Here is a 17,822-nt window from a genome sequence, read left to right on the forward strand (position 1 = left end):
ATGGGAACTTCTATCATCATAATATTAGTTTTGATATCTCCATCAAAGTTAATCAAAGATACAGTCTTTAACAACCATTAAAATTACTTGCGTGTTCCTGAGTAATACGAGCAAATCAAAAGCTTTAAAATTATAGATGTTCAGAACTTGCTGTCGGTATACCTCAGTCTTTGTTTATAATTAATTCCTTGCTTATTGACTTGAGACTGTAAAGCAGTTCATTAGATGTGTATGAATTGCGAAACGCCTGTACCAACAAAAAAAGAAGCATATACATTTGTTATTGCTATTTATAATTTGCTAAGATATGTTTATGATTAAAACAAATTTTCTATAATATAGAATACCAAATTTCACACTGCCATTAGGGCAGTACCAAAATTCTCAGAAGTTATCCTTATTAGTCTTGTGATTGGATGAAAAAGTGGAGTTCGGAAATTCCATGGGTAAAACTGTTTTCTACACAATTATGAGTCAAGCGCACTATTAATTCTAGGAACAACGTCTTCATTGGATTTGCACTCTTTGTGATAATTATATCCATAATTTTTTTACTACAGCTCTAGTCTAAACGGTTGCTGCAGAATTCTACTGAATTAGTAACTTCAATAATGAATGCTGTAAAGTAGAATTACGATAGTTGTTGCCAAGAGATATTATTGTAATTATTTTTTGATTTGGCATAATTATGCAGATAATTTCTCAAAAATATGACTTAATTTTATAATCTTATCAGACATCTTTGATCGATACGATCGATTCCTTTTGCTTCATTTCAACTATTATGTTATTAAATTGGGATCCGTTTATATGAGATGTTCTTTTTTTCTTAATTTCTGATAGATTTGCAACACAAAAACAAGTTTGTATCGCTTTTTTGAAATTATTTTCATGAATAATGATTTGTCCGGTGATTGGGGAAAGTTAAGCATTGTCTTATTAGGGAGTGTGACATACCTATTTTAGGCGTGGTGCAAGTAGGGACTGGCTACAGTGACCGCCAATCATGATAAAGTCTATTGACAGGAATAGTCAGTTATTTATTGATCTATCTTTATTCACCTATTTATTCAAAGTATTAACTGTGGAAGTTGTATTCTCTTGAGTAAATTGAGAAGAGCTACTGAACAAAAAGTCTCAATTCTTGAATTCAAATCGATGAGCTAAAGTTGAAACAGAGATCTTACATTTACCTTTAGGTACAGAAAAATAATATGATTCTAAGATAGTATCTGATAAGGCAAAACAAACAATACAACAAAACTCCATTTTCATAGTTTACACATATCAAAGTAGGGTTCAAAGATTGTATACAGTTAAAATAACATTTTAAAAATGAGGCAATAATAATTCAGTGTGCAAACAATTCATTTATCTCTGCAAAAATTTAAAAATACCATAATTGAAATATAACTAATCGAAAGCAGAGTATAAAGCAAATATTTTGGAATGTTTACAAAATATTAATTAATTTTCTAAAATCTAAATTATAAACCTAATTGGTCTTTACTGATGAGTTTTTCATGTACAAATCTCATTAACTGTCCTAAAATAAATAAACTAGGGAATATAATTGCACATTAGCATGCTCTTTAATTCGTGTGTTTGGATTAGGTGGAGAGTAGCATTATTGTTGACATAGCTGCTGGTTGCTGTAGTTAATTTTAGGAATTCCAGATCTCCCAGTACATGTGTCAGTTCGCAGTAATTACTTAATACAGATATAGTTCTTAATTTGTACAGTTTAAATACATTCCTAGTTCTGCTAATTTGAATGTCACCGAAAGCTATAAAAACAAAGCAAAGGCAATTTGCTCACTTGAAATTTTTAGTAAGATACTGTGTGATTACGTGATATTAATTTAACTGATAGTTTTAATGAAACTTTTCTTAAATCTAGTGCAGAAAAGGTTTGCCAATCAGATAAGAGTTCAGATTCAATACTAGCTATTAATCAGAAGATACTCCCTCCTCTGTAGCGCGCATCGCCGATCTGTCATAATCACATGAGCTTTGATCCGTGTGAACTTCAAATCTGCACTAAACATTTTTCTCATAGTTCGTAAGATCTTAAATTTTTATCAAAACAAAATTAAAAATTATTTTACAGATTGCTCTGCTGTAACTTACATGATTGGATAATAGCTTTCTTAATTTTTGACTGTGCCACAATACCTTTGATTGTAAAAAGCTATTCCAGTTTTCTTTTTATTTAGCTTTGGCACTTCAGTAAATACACGAATATCTCTTGCTCTTAAACACATACAATTTTTATGCGTAAAAATAATTTTCGCAATCTCAGCGTCATCAAAACTCAATTTTGGAAATACACAACTTATGACTTCAAGGAATGTATGAAAGTTATTTATTATACTATTTTATTTAAGGAGGTAAAGTTATTATAAGACTCATTAAAATAAATATTTTTCTTAAAAAGTAATTATTCCACAATAATTATTTTAGATCACAAGCTTTGTTATTTAACTTCAAATAACGAAATTAATTTAAAGGTAAAATAAAGAACAAAATAAAAAAGATTCAGCGAACTAATCAAATATTCAACAAATCTAGGGGCATAACCCGTCATTAAATTAAAGGAAAAAGTGCTATCTTTTAACAACATTTCGCTCATATAAGAAAATAAATAACAAAACGAAATACTATCTAAAAACAGGTTTATTTCTTTTCTAAGAAAGTATAACATTTGCAACCATTGGTTGGTCTTTTCTTAAAGCAGTTTTTAGCTATTACTATTATTTGCCGATTTATTGATTTTATAATAATCAAACTGAAGGAAAGTATGTTATTATTATGATTATGATTATTTTTAGTTAATAACTAAGATAATTCTTTGAAATATATCCATTTATATTTTAGGAAATCTGTAATTGTTATCTGCAAAATTCTTTTTTAATTTAAATGCACTGTTTTTTTAAATCTTAGTCATTAATTGAACTAATTTAATTAAAACCAAATAAATAAACTATACTTTTGTCTTTAAACAATCTTTGTTTTTTACTACTCTTTACGATTTTGTTTAATTATCGAAATATAATAAGACGGCGCAATAAAATGAAATAAGCATATTTTTGCTGCTGTTGGATTTCTCGAAGTTAATAATTTTTTTTGTCCGACCAACTATCTCATGATTTCACCTATACTACATTATTCTCTTGCAAATCTACGCGTCAGGTGAATTTTTTAGAGAAGTCATTAAAATCCCATTCTCTCTCCGCTATGTGCTCTTGCGGTATGCTCTTAACCCATACTTTGTTTATCATCGACATTATGGAAATGGTCTAACGTTTCTATAGACATTCCAATAATGCAAGCAAAACAAAAGAAAATTGCTTGAATATCTTAAAATAAAATCATACCTGGAATTCCCCATGTAGAACGGACAATTTTATTTTTCTACCTTCGGGTACAGACAGTGCTGGAATATTACATGCACAGCCCGGTAAAGTCTAACTTCAGCAATACATTAATAAATAAAAACACACCCTTTACGTCCAAACTGCAAGTTTATTTCGATGTTTTGAGGTCGATTGTGTGTTACTGAACTCAGATGGTAGAATATGCATGTACGACAGCACAGATTTGCCGTTTAAGTGTTTTAATTAAAAAAGTGCTTATAACTACACCTGATTATATGACTCTATTTTGAACCAATGTTATGGCACCCTCTTTGTATTCTCTTAAAATACATCTGAAATGTACTTATAGATATATGAACTTGCCCAGATACGGCTAAGCAAACATCCTCAATGTTAAATCTGTTTCTTCCAAATATAAGCGGAAGGTTTATGTACAGAATATAAGTTCAGTTGGGCTTCCTTTCTATCCAAATATATAAAAATTAGTTGTTCGTTAGGCAGTGTGAAATGTAAACTCATCAGAACTTTCAAAATAATGGCACATAATAGTAGGTTTCATCTGGTACATAAAGGTTTGAGCTGTTATTTGCAAAGGTATACCACCAACTTGGACATCATCTCCATGGGGTGGATAATTAAAGCAAGAGGGTAGTTATAATTTTAAATAAATATTCATATTCTCATAAAACGAAATTACGTACATGGGTAACCAGAGGATGAGAAAGAAAAGGATGGTACCAGCACGTATGTCATCGGCTCTCTTATCTCCAGCATTTAATGGCTAAAAAAATGGGTTACTCCAAGTATAATTCAGCTTCATGCTACTTCCCGATGGAGTTGTAACAGCCGACTGTTTAAAAAGAAATAGCGACGCCAATAACTAAGTTGTCGATGCGTCGAAAAACAGGGGAAAAGATTTAGCTCAGTATTCAGCGCACTGGATTTCCACGTGGAAAACCCGGGTTCAAATCTAATTTCCAATCCTTAGTTTTTTCTTCCTAGACGCTTCTTCCAGCTAACTGTCCAATGTTAGTGTAGTCTGTAACAAAAGTAAACTGTCCGGAGGCCATAATCTCAGAAGAACTATAGAAATCATAATAATACAATAGATTGCTAGGCATTTCGCATTTTCTAATCAAAGAATTTCGTTATCAACATATCATTATACTTAATTCATGATAACCTTGAGCCTGGATATCTCTTTTCAAATAAAAGATAAACATTAAAATTGAAATTTATCTTGGAAGTGAACTTCTTTCTTAGCTCAATCTGAGACAACCACTTTTCTGAGACTGCCCATTGCTCACTTTTAAGCAGTTAAAATGTTAACCTCATCTAGGTTGAACATGCTGAGTAGAAGTTAATGATTTCAAACCCAAGAATTATATCATCAAATATTGTTGTTATTATATTATACTTTATAAATATTTGTGTCGAGGGAGAGATACTTGACATTAGTCGCCCTCCGGAGGAAATATTCCTAGCTTTTTTTTTTTTTTTTTGAAATAATGGTAATGAGTAATAAAAAAAAATATGCATAAAAAAGGTTATTTTATGCACAATTCCAATGCATTAATGAAACTCCAACTACGATCTTTGCACTACATACATTTTTAACCACCTAAAAAATTACTCTAAAAATGCGGTGTGCACAATTTGAATAGAGAAATGGGTGAATACAGACATTTATGGGAAGGCGTCAGCGTATCTTGCTTTTTTGTTTTTTAATTATTATACACACTAAATTCTAGGTAATTAAATGAATATTTCGCAGTTTTTAGAGCAAGAAATATGTACAATAATATGTTTGAAGTAATAAGTAATAATGTGGCCCTTCAATTTTTTTTTTTTTTTTTTTTTTGTCATAGGAGCTTCTTACAACTCAATTACTGTTGCCGGTAGCGAGAGAAAACACTGCGCTGGAAAAAGCTCCGGGCGCCAATGACCTCAGATGTTGACGCGCCTTAAATTACAAAATAATAATAACAATAAGTTTGGTTTTGTAAACAAAACTATACATATATATGTGTGAATATATAATATCCAATACCTGATATCAAAAAAAATGTGAAGTGTAATATAAACAATTTTACAATGTTAATAAAATAATTTACGTATTTCAGTAGCAATTCCATTTGTAACAATGTATTTCAATTAAAGTACAGGAAAGATAACTTTTTCCTTTCTTATTGATACAACAAGCGAACCATAAAACCTTCTGTGCTTTTATAGCGGTAATAAATTAATTCAATCAATATTGATTAATTTGTTGTTAAGGTCCACTTACTTCCGCCTTAACAGTGCTTGTTTAACCAGTTCAACTAGTCAAATTGTGGAGGAAGTAAAAAAGACCGCAAACATTTACGGAAAATATTTTTTATAAAATCAGGAAACATCAGGTTGGTTGTGTAGTTTGGTGTATACATTAATCAATATACAAACACCTAATGCACCCAAACTGAGATAAATATTGTAGTTCTTGGTAACTAAACAGACCTTGGTAACCTTACGAGATGGTGGGAGAGATATTCGTCTGGGATTTCTCTCTCAGATCTCCTTACTATATAAACTTGACTATCTTCAATTCTCGCCTTTATTCTTACTGAACATTCTTGCCAAGACTTATAGTTTTCCCTTCTTTTAGTTTATAGTGCCATATATTTAACATAAGTGCCTACTAGGTTCCTATTTATAATGCTTAGACCAAATATTATTTTTATTTTTGCACTGTTTGTTGGCTACGGATGTAAGTATAAATATTTCTTTAATTATGTCATGAAATATGTAAGTGCTCACTGCTACACAATAATTCAGATAGCAAACAGAAAATGGCTTTCTTAGCGTAAAGACGTTTTAACTGGATTCTTCTACTAACTTTCGTCGTTATTACTGTCCGTGATTACTGCACTTACCAATTCCTATTTCTCGCCCATCAGGATGAGTTATTCTGAATTCATTGTTTTTTTGCTTATTTGTTTGAATTTATAATCGAATTGAAGGAAATAAGGTACTTTAGGGTTATAATATAACCCTACATTATCCCATATTATCTACAGCGACTAAAAGTTAATGAACATAAGTCTGATTTCTTTAAGAAATGTCTTCCTGCAATTCATCCTGAGCACCGTCTGATGACCAATAACTCTCTAAGGTATACTGCGTTTTTCTGAGCGTGTTTCTGGTCTTCGTTCTTTTTCCAACATAAGGCTGATTATCTGCTCGTATATCTAAAGTTTTAATTTGCTTGATTTTATGTCCTCAAAGGCCTTTTATTCCTGTTGAGGGGCTGTATCATGGATATGTGCTTGGTCTGTAGTTGCTAAATGTTCAGCAACTAAATGTACCTAATAAATTCGACCATTCCAAATTTGTGTTGTAGTTTCTTTAATTTTTGAGTCCTCTTCAAAAATAATATGTAATAAGTTTCACAGATAATCTGTAGTTTATTTAATTCTTAGAAATAATTTTTATTTTGATTTTTCCAGCAACCTCTACAAATACGAAAAATTCACTTTTAGGAACAATACTCACTCGTCTTATCTATTAAGAATTTTCAATGACTTTACAACAATTAATTCCCAACAGAATAGAAATGAACGTTTTACCGCGTGTGTGACACTAATTAACCATTGAATACCTAAACAAAAATGTATAGGCAGTTTAAGGTAACATTAACAGCGTGTATTAAAGAAATCTTGTTAACCTTGCAAAGAACCATATCAGATGAACGACCAGTCCTCGTAGAGCCTTCGAATCCACAGCTCCCGGACTAAGACTACAAAGCAAAAGCCAATCAGTAGGTGGGATGCTGTATCAATGTTTCTATCAATTAAAAATCTCATTTAGTTATTTAAAAACGTTTCTACCTAATTACGTCTTATTGAGAATATATTTACAGCTTCCTTCCTTATTATTCATAATGTTCTTACAACTAACTTCCTGAAGTTAACTGTTAATGAAGTACAAACCGGAATGTTTGCAACAAACTTTTACTGATATACTGTAAATATGCCTTTTATAGTTGAAAAATAATATCTTCAGCAGTAATTATCATTTATAATCCTTCCAATTATAATATTATATATTATAATTGCATTTTAAAAACAGAATTTAAAATTAATATTATAAGTAACTCGGATAGAAAATAGATTGGGAAGCTGGTTTCATAGTTTAACGAACACCACTTGCTAACCTTGACACAACCCAGCCCCTTGACAACAGGAAAATCATGTTACGTTCACATTTAAAAACGTGCAAGACATACGCCTGCATGTTTTACATTGCATTGTGCTGCAGTTTTTGGTTTACAAAACGAAACTAGAAATGTTTAAATTAGAGTGGGCCACCTAAAGTGGATATGAGCGTGGACTTTACCTGATATCTTTTTGATGGAACGATGAAGACTCACTCATTTTTTATTCTTTTTATTAAGTGTTTCAACAACAAATCTTTTTTTCTGCCGAGAAAAAATGTACCTCATTTAGGGTCTCAATTTGATTAATTCGTTTTTGTTATTTTGTAAGCCTTTCCAAAAAGATGGAGATTTCCTCATCAAAGTATGTCTAAACTAAGTTCAATTTCTTTTCCTAATCTTCATAATGCGCGTGTACTCCTTCAATAAACGAATCGAATCTTATTTTCCTTGAATGTTCAACTCGACTTCGGATAACTTCAGCCTTCATTTGTTCTTCCTGCCAACATTTCCAGAGTCACATTCCTCAACCAATTTCGTATACTTGGGTCCACCAAACATCCATATTTATTTTTCAGTGTTTACACTATTAACCAATCAACAACTTGTATTTGTGGTAGGCTTCCTTCCAATTTTCTCTTTTATACTTCGTGAACCGTTTGGCTATATAATTAAAATAGCAATACTTTAATCAAATAAAACCGCCTTTATATATTCTGTATGGATAGGTGTTAAAAGCTCGTACATCCTTAAAGTTATCCAGCTGTAAGGAGCTTTACGGTACTAAATGTGAAATTAAAAAATTCATATATTAATAATAACAAATGTAATTTTTATTAACAGCTTTAGTGGAAATTGACAAAACATGGCTGGAAAATGTACTAAAACATGAAGATAACACACACAAAATTGAAAAAGTTGTAACAGTCACAGTAAGTAATGTGGTGGAAAATGGAACATCACCTGGCAGCGAAGAGAAACGAATCAAAATGGATGTACTACTACATGACGGATCCAAAGTAAAGAAATCCCTAATTTTAAAGGCATTGCCAAGTACACCAGCTTTACATAAACAAATTGATGATAGTGGAATATTTAAGACCGAAGTTTTGGTGAGTTTATGCATTGATTAGTTTCTATTGCATATTACTAATTAAATGTAAGTTCTTCATTCCGAGAATTCAGTAAATGTAAGTATTAATAATATTTCTGTAAGATATACCTAATTAGAGCATAAAAACTCAAGTATGTTAGAGGAATAGTTAATCCTCCCTTGTTGATTGCCACATTAAAGGAGATTTAGTAATACGCATAGGCTTGGAATATGTTCGAATTCAAGGAAACTTTAGGCAGGCGACCAGTATTTAAATAGTACCCTCTTTGAGAATATAGAATCATATTTGGCATGACTATAACAGGTGCAGCTTAGTTTAAAGTTAACAAACTAGGGTAAATACAGTTGCCCTTCCTAGTGAACGCTCCAAATAATTAATTTATTCATAAGAAAGCTGAAAAGCAGGCAGGCAGGCTGTTGCTCTTTAATTCAGTGCAGTAACAGCAACTGTATTCTACTAAAAGAGTTGGTACTAAAAGCATCACATTTCTATTCGTCAAGTGGAACTTCTAACACAGAGGCCTTAAATAAGCTTTAATTCAAGCTCTGCAATATGTTCAAGTAGCACTTGATTTATAAACATTTAGCTTTTGTATAAACTGCAATCAAAAGAGTTTAAAGTTCTGTACAAAGAAAATTAATAAAAAAGTACTATACTTAATAATTTGAACAAATGTCAAAGACCCGTTTCCTTACTCTGCGAATTGATAGTAGCTAGTACCTTCATGAAAGTAGATATATTTGTTATAAAATTAAATTTGTTAATTTGTATTCCAGGTCTACAAAAATGTTTTATCCAAGATGGAAAAATTTTTAAATAATTTAAATGACAAAAGTGAACCATTATGGGTTCGTGCTTTGGATATAAAAGAATACGACCAACTACTTTTGGAAGATGCAGTTGTAAGTACGACTAATGTGTCTATAAAAATCTAACTTACTCAAGAATTTTGATTATTTTTATCTTTATTTTTTACTTAAGTTATTAAAAGGTTGTTTATACTTAAGTCACAAAAGTCTATATTTTTTATTTCTCAACAAATACATATATTTGTAAATAAGTGTAAAAATGTGAATATTTGAAAGATTAAAATAGTAATATTTGATGAATCTTATTTGGGTACATTGTTGCAGGGAGATTTAGGGTATGACACAGTGAACCGTTGGAAAGGTTGGGATAAAGATCACGCCATGTTGACCATGAAAGCGTTGGCCAAATTCCATGCGTTGGCAGCTGTCGTCAATCAAGAACATCATTATGGTGAACACTTTAAACAATCACTCCTCGAAAGAAATTATGATCAATTGAAAGATTTCTTTGAAGTTGTTTACAACAATTTTGCAACAGTTATAGAAGAGAAATGGGGCCCAGAATGGTGATTATAGTTGAATTTATAGTATTTAGTTTACTAGTAAAAAGTATTAGTTGCAGTAATTGAGCTATTTAACAGTTGAAGCAGCTTTAATAAGGGAAAAAAATATTTAAATATCTAACTTTTTATGAGATCCCATTGGAGAACTAAAAGGAAAAAAAGAATAAAAGTTCAAATAATTTTCGTTTTTATGCTGATTCTTCTCATTCACAGAACATTTTCTGAAAACCGTTTTCGTATTTGGTTAGTAAGAAAAAGTCCTTTTCTTTTTAGATAGGTTTTTCAAAAACGGTAATTCCTAATAATGAATGTTAAAAATATTTATTATTAATTAAATGATGCAATTTGACTGCAGTAATAGTAATAATTAAAAAACTTACTATGTTATTCCATTACTTGCATTAAGTACTTTTAAAATAATTGATATAATAAATGAGTATGTAAATTTACCACATGCATTGCAGGAGTGAAGCGGCTCAAAAAGTAAGAGCAGTCGCCCCACATGTTAAAGAAAGACTGAAGAAAATATATTTAGAAAGAGACACAATCCTCAACACTTTAAATATTGGAGCACCAAATATTAATAATATTTATTTCAAATATGGCATTTCTGATCTAAACCATTCTGAAAAGCCTATAGCCGTGAGGTGAATAGAATTTCATTAATTATTTATTACTGTACTGTTTAGATTTTGGTTAATAAGGTAGTAGGGATTATAAGTAAGACTGATAGTTTTTAGGTATTAAATTACCAAAGATATATAATATGTTTATAGATTGTTCATAATAATTGTGTGATATCTGGAATTATATCTGTCGTAGAACACATGTTTATTGTATCCCCGACCGGATTTTGTCTTTCAGCCATCATCAGAGATAGTAGATTAATCAGTTTGGTGTAAAGATTTCATCTTCACTTATGTAACTGTCTCGTACCACCCTTGCTGACTCATTATTGACATTAATTTAAAATTAATTGCAGTCGAGCTGTGGTCCTAACCACATTTTCTGTTGTGTGACACACGATTTGTTCTTGTCATAGTTTTCAGGGTTCTTACTTAGACATATTCTTCAAATTCCGATTTATAAAACCGTACACTAACTTACTTGCTAAGCCCTTCGCCATGCCATTTTATAACTGCCCTGAAACGAATTTAGGAACCCCCTCAAAAAATAATTAAACTTATAAAAGAATTTCTGTAATAATATAAAAGCAAAGTTTAATGAATAGGGTTGCCATTTTCTTCTCGTGAAACTCTTGAAAAGTGAAAAATCTTCTTCTGAAGTCTTACTTCTGGTTAAGACGTTAAGAAGTTTTATTTAAAACAAATATAATACATATGAAATATATTAACACATATAATAACAATATGAAATTAAACCCTTATCATAGTATCAGCGAAATTTAATAATTATATTTCGCGTTTTTTGCTAAAATAATGAAAAATTAAGTTTTGCTCAACTTCAGGAAATTTAAAAAAGCAAAAACCTTTTTGTAACATGTCTCTCATATTTTCTGTTTTTAGGTTTTCTTACTTCCAACTTGCTTTCTTCAATTCCCCAGTACATGATGTTCAATATGTATTGAATACAAGTCCGGAATTGGAAGTAATGACCCATCACAGATTAAACTTACTGTCAGAGTACTACACATCGTTGATACACTATTTGAGGAACTTCGGCTTTAAAGGAAAAGAACCAGGACACGATGAATTCATTAATGAAATAAAAAGAACAAATTTTGAAGGAATCACGACCGCCATTCAAATTTTACCATACGTGTTTAGAAAACCAACATCGCCAGAAGAAGCTGAACATTATGCCGTAGAAAACAGTAAATCAAATAGCACAGTGCTAGATAATAGCGGAATGTACACCAGAGAATTCGAAACTATTATGAAAGTGTTGTTAAAACACGCCATTGAAACGAATGTTCTGTGATTACTTTAATGTTGATATCTAATTGTGTGTGTGTGATAATATTTGTGATTTAACTATGTATCACAATGTGATTTTTTTTATATTCATTAAATTCCTCTTTTTTTTTGTACTAAGTTTTCTGTTTTTTAACCTTATTTTTTTTAATGGGATTCATGGGAATAACATCTCAATTTTTTAAATAATAAGCACGTTAAATCTACACAAAAATGATAACAAAAGCATACTAAGCTCCTCAGTTGTAAAGAAAAACTTCTTCAAACGACAACACTGAATATCGGACACATCCTTTATTCTACATCCACGGTTGACGTCAGGAGGAAGGTTGTTGATGCAGCTCCGCCCTCCAACATAGTGCCCTGGACAAATTAATATTGACAAAATAAAAAAGTGAAAATAAAAAGCTGAAAAGAAATCCTTTAAATTGAATTTCGAAAGCTTAAATACTCGATTCCTCTTTCAGTAAAAATACTTTTTCTAATTAAATTCTTTATAATAAAAAATCCATTTTATAATAAATTCACATTTTACTTTTATCGAAAAACCCCAGAATCACTTCCTCAAAAACTAAGAGCGATTATTCGAAAAGAGAAACTGATGATTTTATTAAATTTAGTTTTTTAATCAATTTTAAAAAATCTGTCTTAGCTTAGATTTTACAAACTCTCAGTAAGAATCTGAATGAAAATATAATTTGAAATATATATTATTCCATTTCAACTTTAGGAACATTTACAGAAATACAAAGAAAAAAAAAGCCTTAAAATGGCATTCAATTAAATTTTTAATTTGGGAATAAATAATTTTCTGCATAGCTTCTTTATGGGGCGAAAAAGTTTGATATGATTTCTGTGAAGAGATTTGAAACACTTTATTGATTGATATTTTATTTAAGACGCGTCAACTTCTGTGGTTATCTGCCCAAATCCTTCTTATTGAACTAACGGCCTCAGATAGTGTTCTGTCTTTCTGCGGGTAACGCTACCTATGCCGGACGATTAGACGATGCTGTGAAAAAAAAATCTAATTGTAGTCAGCTGATTCTTATCCCCGAACTAGTGTAACTAAAATAACAATAAATACTGCTGCGTTGCGCTAACTTATTTATAATTATAACGTTTAATTATAGTACCACCGATAAAGTTTCATTTTTCATAGTAAATTTGGGATTACCTTTTAAGGAAAGATATATTTCTTATTAGTAAGCTTCTTATAAATATGACATAAATTAATGGGTCAAAAGTTAATTAAAAATCTAAAACTCCCTCAGAAAACCGATAAAATTGCCAATTAGTTAATGCAGTTTTGGTAAAATTTAAGCATTAAATTAAGTCAAAACTGAATAGATTTCAGCAACAAATTTGGCTAGATTAATATTATATATGTCTCATTTAAACTGTAAACTTATAGCCTAGGAAGTGGAGTACAAAACTATACTTCAACTACACTAAACCCCTTTAATCTACTTTATTGTATCATGTCGTGTGTAAAGTTATCGATAAGTTCCAAGTTTGTGCAGCACATGGGGAAATGTAGTAGAAACTACGCTTCTGGCCTTGCCTATAAATCATAGGCCAATAGTTATACGAGGATCTGAGAATTCTTGAATTTGATTTCATTTGAAAATAAAAAGTTGTAATTTGGTGGTTAGTAATTGGTGCTGAATTTATCCAAATATGAATAAATCATTTTCTAAATGGCAACTTATTTACCCTTTATTTCATACTTATTCGCCCTTGGCTCATTACCTGGAGAAATGTAGAGTTTACTAGCATTGTCTGGTCATTGGCCAAGGAGCAATTCTGTGGTAATTAATTCTGCATTATGTTTGAGAAAATAACCAATCTTGCATTTTTCCAATCTGTTTGAATTTCGAAGAATGAAAATTGAAATTCCCTAACTCAGTTAGCCCAACATTATGCTGCTCCATCGCAAGGTAAAAACAAGCATCATAAATACTTATAAATACTTGTCCAAATGAAGTCTAAGAATGAATTTTTCTTTATATTATTTTTGTCCATTCCTCCCTTGATTACTACTTAATACTGTTCATTATTGTTTCAATTTTTCAAGAACCAATCAACTTATTACTATAAGTAAAATTGTATTCTTTCAAAAATATTTTTGTTAACTTTATTCTTTCCTTAAATTGAAATTATTGATAAAACAGATATATATTTGGTTTAAAGAATGTTAGGGCTATTTAAGAAGAAAAAATCTTATTTATAATGAATTTATTTTGATATATTACAAAGATACAAGTTAATGTTTTTCATTATAACCCCACTTCTTGTGGTCGTGATGACCTCCCTTCTTGCCGTAGTGGCTATGATGGCCGTAGTGTTCATCGTGTCCCCCAGAATTTTTATGTCCATGATGATCTTTATGGAAGGAGCCGTGATCATGGTGCCCTTTGTGTCCTTTATGGTCATGATGGTAGCCACTCTTTTTGTGTCCATGTTTGTGGTGTCCTTCATCTTTATGTCCATGTTCTTCATGGAAACCTCCATGATGTTCATGATCTCCTTCATCATGATGTTCATCATAGAATGTTTTCTTTTTTTTGTATTCATCCAATTTATGCACAACGTGTTTACCTTCAGTGGAATGTCCCTTTTTAAAGCCACCTTTTTCATGATAATGGTGTCCTTTATGTCCTTTATCACCTTTATGCGATTCTTTATAATAACCACCTTCATCATGATGTTTGTGCTTATGGCCTCCATGATCATCGTACTGAGATTTATGGCCGTCCTTGTCGTGATGCCCTTTCTCGCCCTTGTCAAAATGGCTATCCTTCTTGTATCCTTTGTCTCCTTTATCACCATGTTTTGAGTAATGGTCTTCATGATGACTCTCCCCTCCACCTTCCTTCCACATGTGATGATGGTGATGATGATGTGTCTCTGATGCATACTGATCAGCTTCCGCCCAACTGGACCACAACACTCCACACACTGCCACCACTGTCAGTAATGTTATTCTACCAATCATAATTCACTTACTGAATAAACAATCATTCAAAATTCACTTTATATACATAGAATATGTTGCAAGAGGTTTCCTACTGGTTACATCTGATTGAATCGTGTGGTACAAATATTGCTTCAATACTTTCCTTGCGTAAGTATTGCAATATAAATAAAAATTTTAATTCAATATTTGCAATTTTAATTGTTCCCAAAATATTGTTGAATGTTGTTTTTTCAAAAAATTTGTTTTGTGGCATAGAATAATGTATTCAGATAGAAAATGAATGTAAAGACTATTGACGATTCCTCCTAATAAATCATGAATGGAAATGAATAGAGTCATCAGCAAGAAATTAGCTCAGCTACGCATTCCGAATCCGGTTGACTCGAGGTCGAGTCTAGCCGGCAAATCGTCGATATTCTCTTTCTATAGCCAGCAAGAAAGAACCAAACTTTTTATGAGAAAGTAGTTCATTGAAGGTATTCAAAGAACTGTCAAAAGTTACCCGGTGTTAACGATTTCAAGACGGTAAGATTTGCTAGTTTGCATGAAGCAGATATATTCTTTTGACTTCACTTTGGAAGAAACCATTCAACCGCGCTGCAAGTGAAGATGATCATAAACTAAGGGAAGGATCCGGCGCAGCAATTCTGGAAGTCGACATCCTTAAGAAGTAATCACCGCGAAGATTGTCACTTCTGATGAGTTTATGTATTTTAGAGGTTTCGCTCCTCAGCGGTTTTGTGCTATTTCACAAACTACTTAAGATTAGCGGGCCGAAGCAAATAGTTTACTATCGAATAGTGTCAATTGATCTTAACTCCTACGGCCGTGGATCGAGGCTTTACAACTTTTTACCATTCACCCGTCTACATGAGGAAGCCAAGCTCTTCTTTCGCCAATAAGACCAATAAACAATGTGACCACGTAATCTACATTCATCCAGTTCTATTTTCAGCTATGGAAATTATTTGTTGCTCGAGATCACAGAGGTATTACAGCAGATGTTGTGGAGAGTGACGCAATAGGCTTTGAATTTAGATCATCTTTCACTTTAAGGTCTTACGAGTGAACTGTCACTGTCTCTTATTGGTAAGAGAAGTGGCGCGAAAGTGTCTATATTCAACATTTTCATAGCAAAGAGATGTTTTGTGGTTTCCTGGGAAGAAGCCATCTTTATGTAACTTCCTGCCTATAGCTATGAACAAAATATCACCAGAAGATCCGGACTTTTTCAGCTTAATTTTTTGAACCTCCCTTTTAAAGAAGAATCAGACATAGCGGAAAAGTCTTCATAGCAGGTTGGCTGTTGTGTATGCCGACTTACAGAACGTAGCTTCTACAATAACATATATCCTACAGGTTAAACCTTCTTATACAGTCTTTCTATGTAATAGACTAGAGTATGCCTATAGTACTTTACACGGAAGGATGTGCCAAAATTTGCGAGCAGGAGATTTATTTTCTTACGGAAGTACGAGCTGTGATATCATTTTTTTTTTAAATTATATTTTTATTCAAACCATTTTCACACTATTTTTTCCCTAGTCAAAAAAGATAACACGATTTCTACTGATCATTCTATTGAGATTAGAAGATGTCGTATTTAAGTTGTGACTACCTACCTTAATAAAGAATTAAAAACCTGGGAGTCGGGTGTAAGATGGTGTTGAACCCAATCACTCAGAGACTTTTAATCGATTTTTTAATTTGACTAAGCTTTTTATTATTTTGTTGTCTTTCCTTTGGTCGCATAGCTACTTTAATTTAAGCGGAAGTCATGGTAATTCTTGCTATGCTAGATATAATTATAAATCAACGCATAGTAGTGACTCAATTTAACAATAAATGGGAGATTTTTCTTGTAGCATTTGGTCAGTTATCTTTAAAAATAGATTGGGTGATGTGTGACACTTGACCAAAAATGAAGCAAATAGGTCAAATTAATTTCTGAAGAATATGAAATACTTAGATATTTCACATTCGTAGTTGCAATCTGCATTATTGTCGCCTGTGGTTAGTAAAAAGAAGAGGTATTGCAAATGACCCAGAAGTTTCGCCTCACTAGGTTCACTTTGATTATTGCTTTTACTACTGTCTTACTTTCCCTTTTCCCTGAGGGCGAAACTCACAAAGTGAAATTGATGCAATCGCATTAGGCATTTTTTTAATTTTGTTATTATTATTATTATTATTTAATTTGAAAATTTAATGTAAAATAATGTTTTTCGCGTTAAATGCATTTTTTGATGAATTCCGGGAAAGTAACACAGTATCACTTTTTTTAGAAGTAAAAAAAAAGGATCTCAGAAGTTTTTCATTCAGATTATTTGGTCAAAAAGTATCCAAATAGTCTGAGGCAACATTAAATATCTTTCACTGTATCATGCTACGTACGCTCTGTATTCTAGCATTTGAAAATTCCACTTAAATCTTTTATCTAATCAAAATAATAAGTAAATAAATAATCTTTTACACAGTAAAGAAATATATTCTTCAGTAATAATTTAACATTTACCCGAACCAAATCCGTAATATTCCTAGTTTGCTTTTAATTTTCCTGTAAAAGTTTTTATTCTTTGGAGATTAAGAAGAAACATATTGTTTCGTTCCTTTGGGTATTCCAGCCAAAAAAACAACACGAGCAACATTGACTAAGATCTACTACAATCACATAACACCCTTGGGACGGACAGAACTCGGTTCAAGCACAGCCACAAGTAAAAACTCCGACACACCCAGTAAACATACGCACACCTACCCGCCATATTCTAGATCCAGCAGCTGTTAGAACACACTTATTGGACAAAAAGGCATTCATCAATCTTGTTAGTTTTCCACTCTACTTTTTTATT

At 31.6% G+C, this 17,822-nt stretch overlaps 2 protein-coding genes across 2 annotated transcripts; one reads left to right on the forward strand and one right to left on the reverse strand.

Moving 5' to 3' along the window:
• The first annotated feature begins 5,949 nt into the window (after positions 1-5,949).
• LOC141453693 (uncharacterized) lies at positions 5,950-12,106 on the forward strand. Its single transcript, XM_074127207.1, has 6 exons — positions 5,950-6,123; positions 8,413-8,681; positions 9,461-9,586; positions 9,818-10,059; positions 10,521-10,703; positions 11,583-12,106. The coding sequence occupies exons 1-6, from the start codon at positions 6,072-6,074 to the stop codon at positions 11,995-11,997; spliced, it is 1,287 nt and encodes a 428-aa protein (XP_073983308.1). The 5' UTR covers positions 5,950-6,071; the 3' UTR covers positions 11,998-12,106.
• A 2,150-nt stretch (positions 12,107-14,256) lies between these two features.
• Positions 14,257-17,822, reverse strand: LOC141452225 (uncharacterized). Its single transcript, XM_074124150.1, has 2 exons — positions 17,486-17,822; positions 14,257-14,977 (listed from the first exon to the last, which is right to left on the reverse strand). Exon 2 carries the CDS (start codon positions 14,872-14,874, stop codon positions 14,257-14,259), a length of 618 nt encoding a protein of 205 aa, XP_073980251.1. The 5' UTR covers positions 14,875-14,977; positions 17,486-17,822.

This window comes from Rhodnius prolixus, unplaced genomic scaffold (genome assembly GCF_049639745.1).
Source record: "Rhodnius prolixus isolate KJV_2025 unplaced genomic scaffold, Rpr scaffold_3, whole genome shotgun sequence".
NCBI lineage: Eukaryota > Metazoa > Arthropoda > Insecta > Hemiptera > Reduviidae > Rhodnius > Rhodnius prolixus.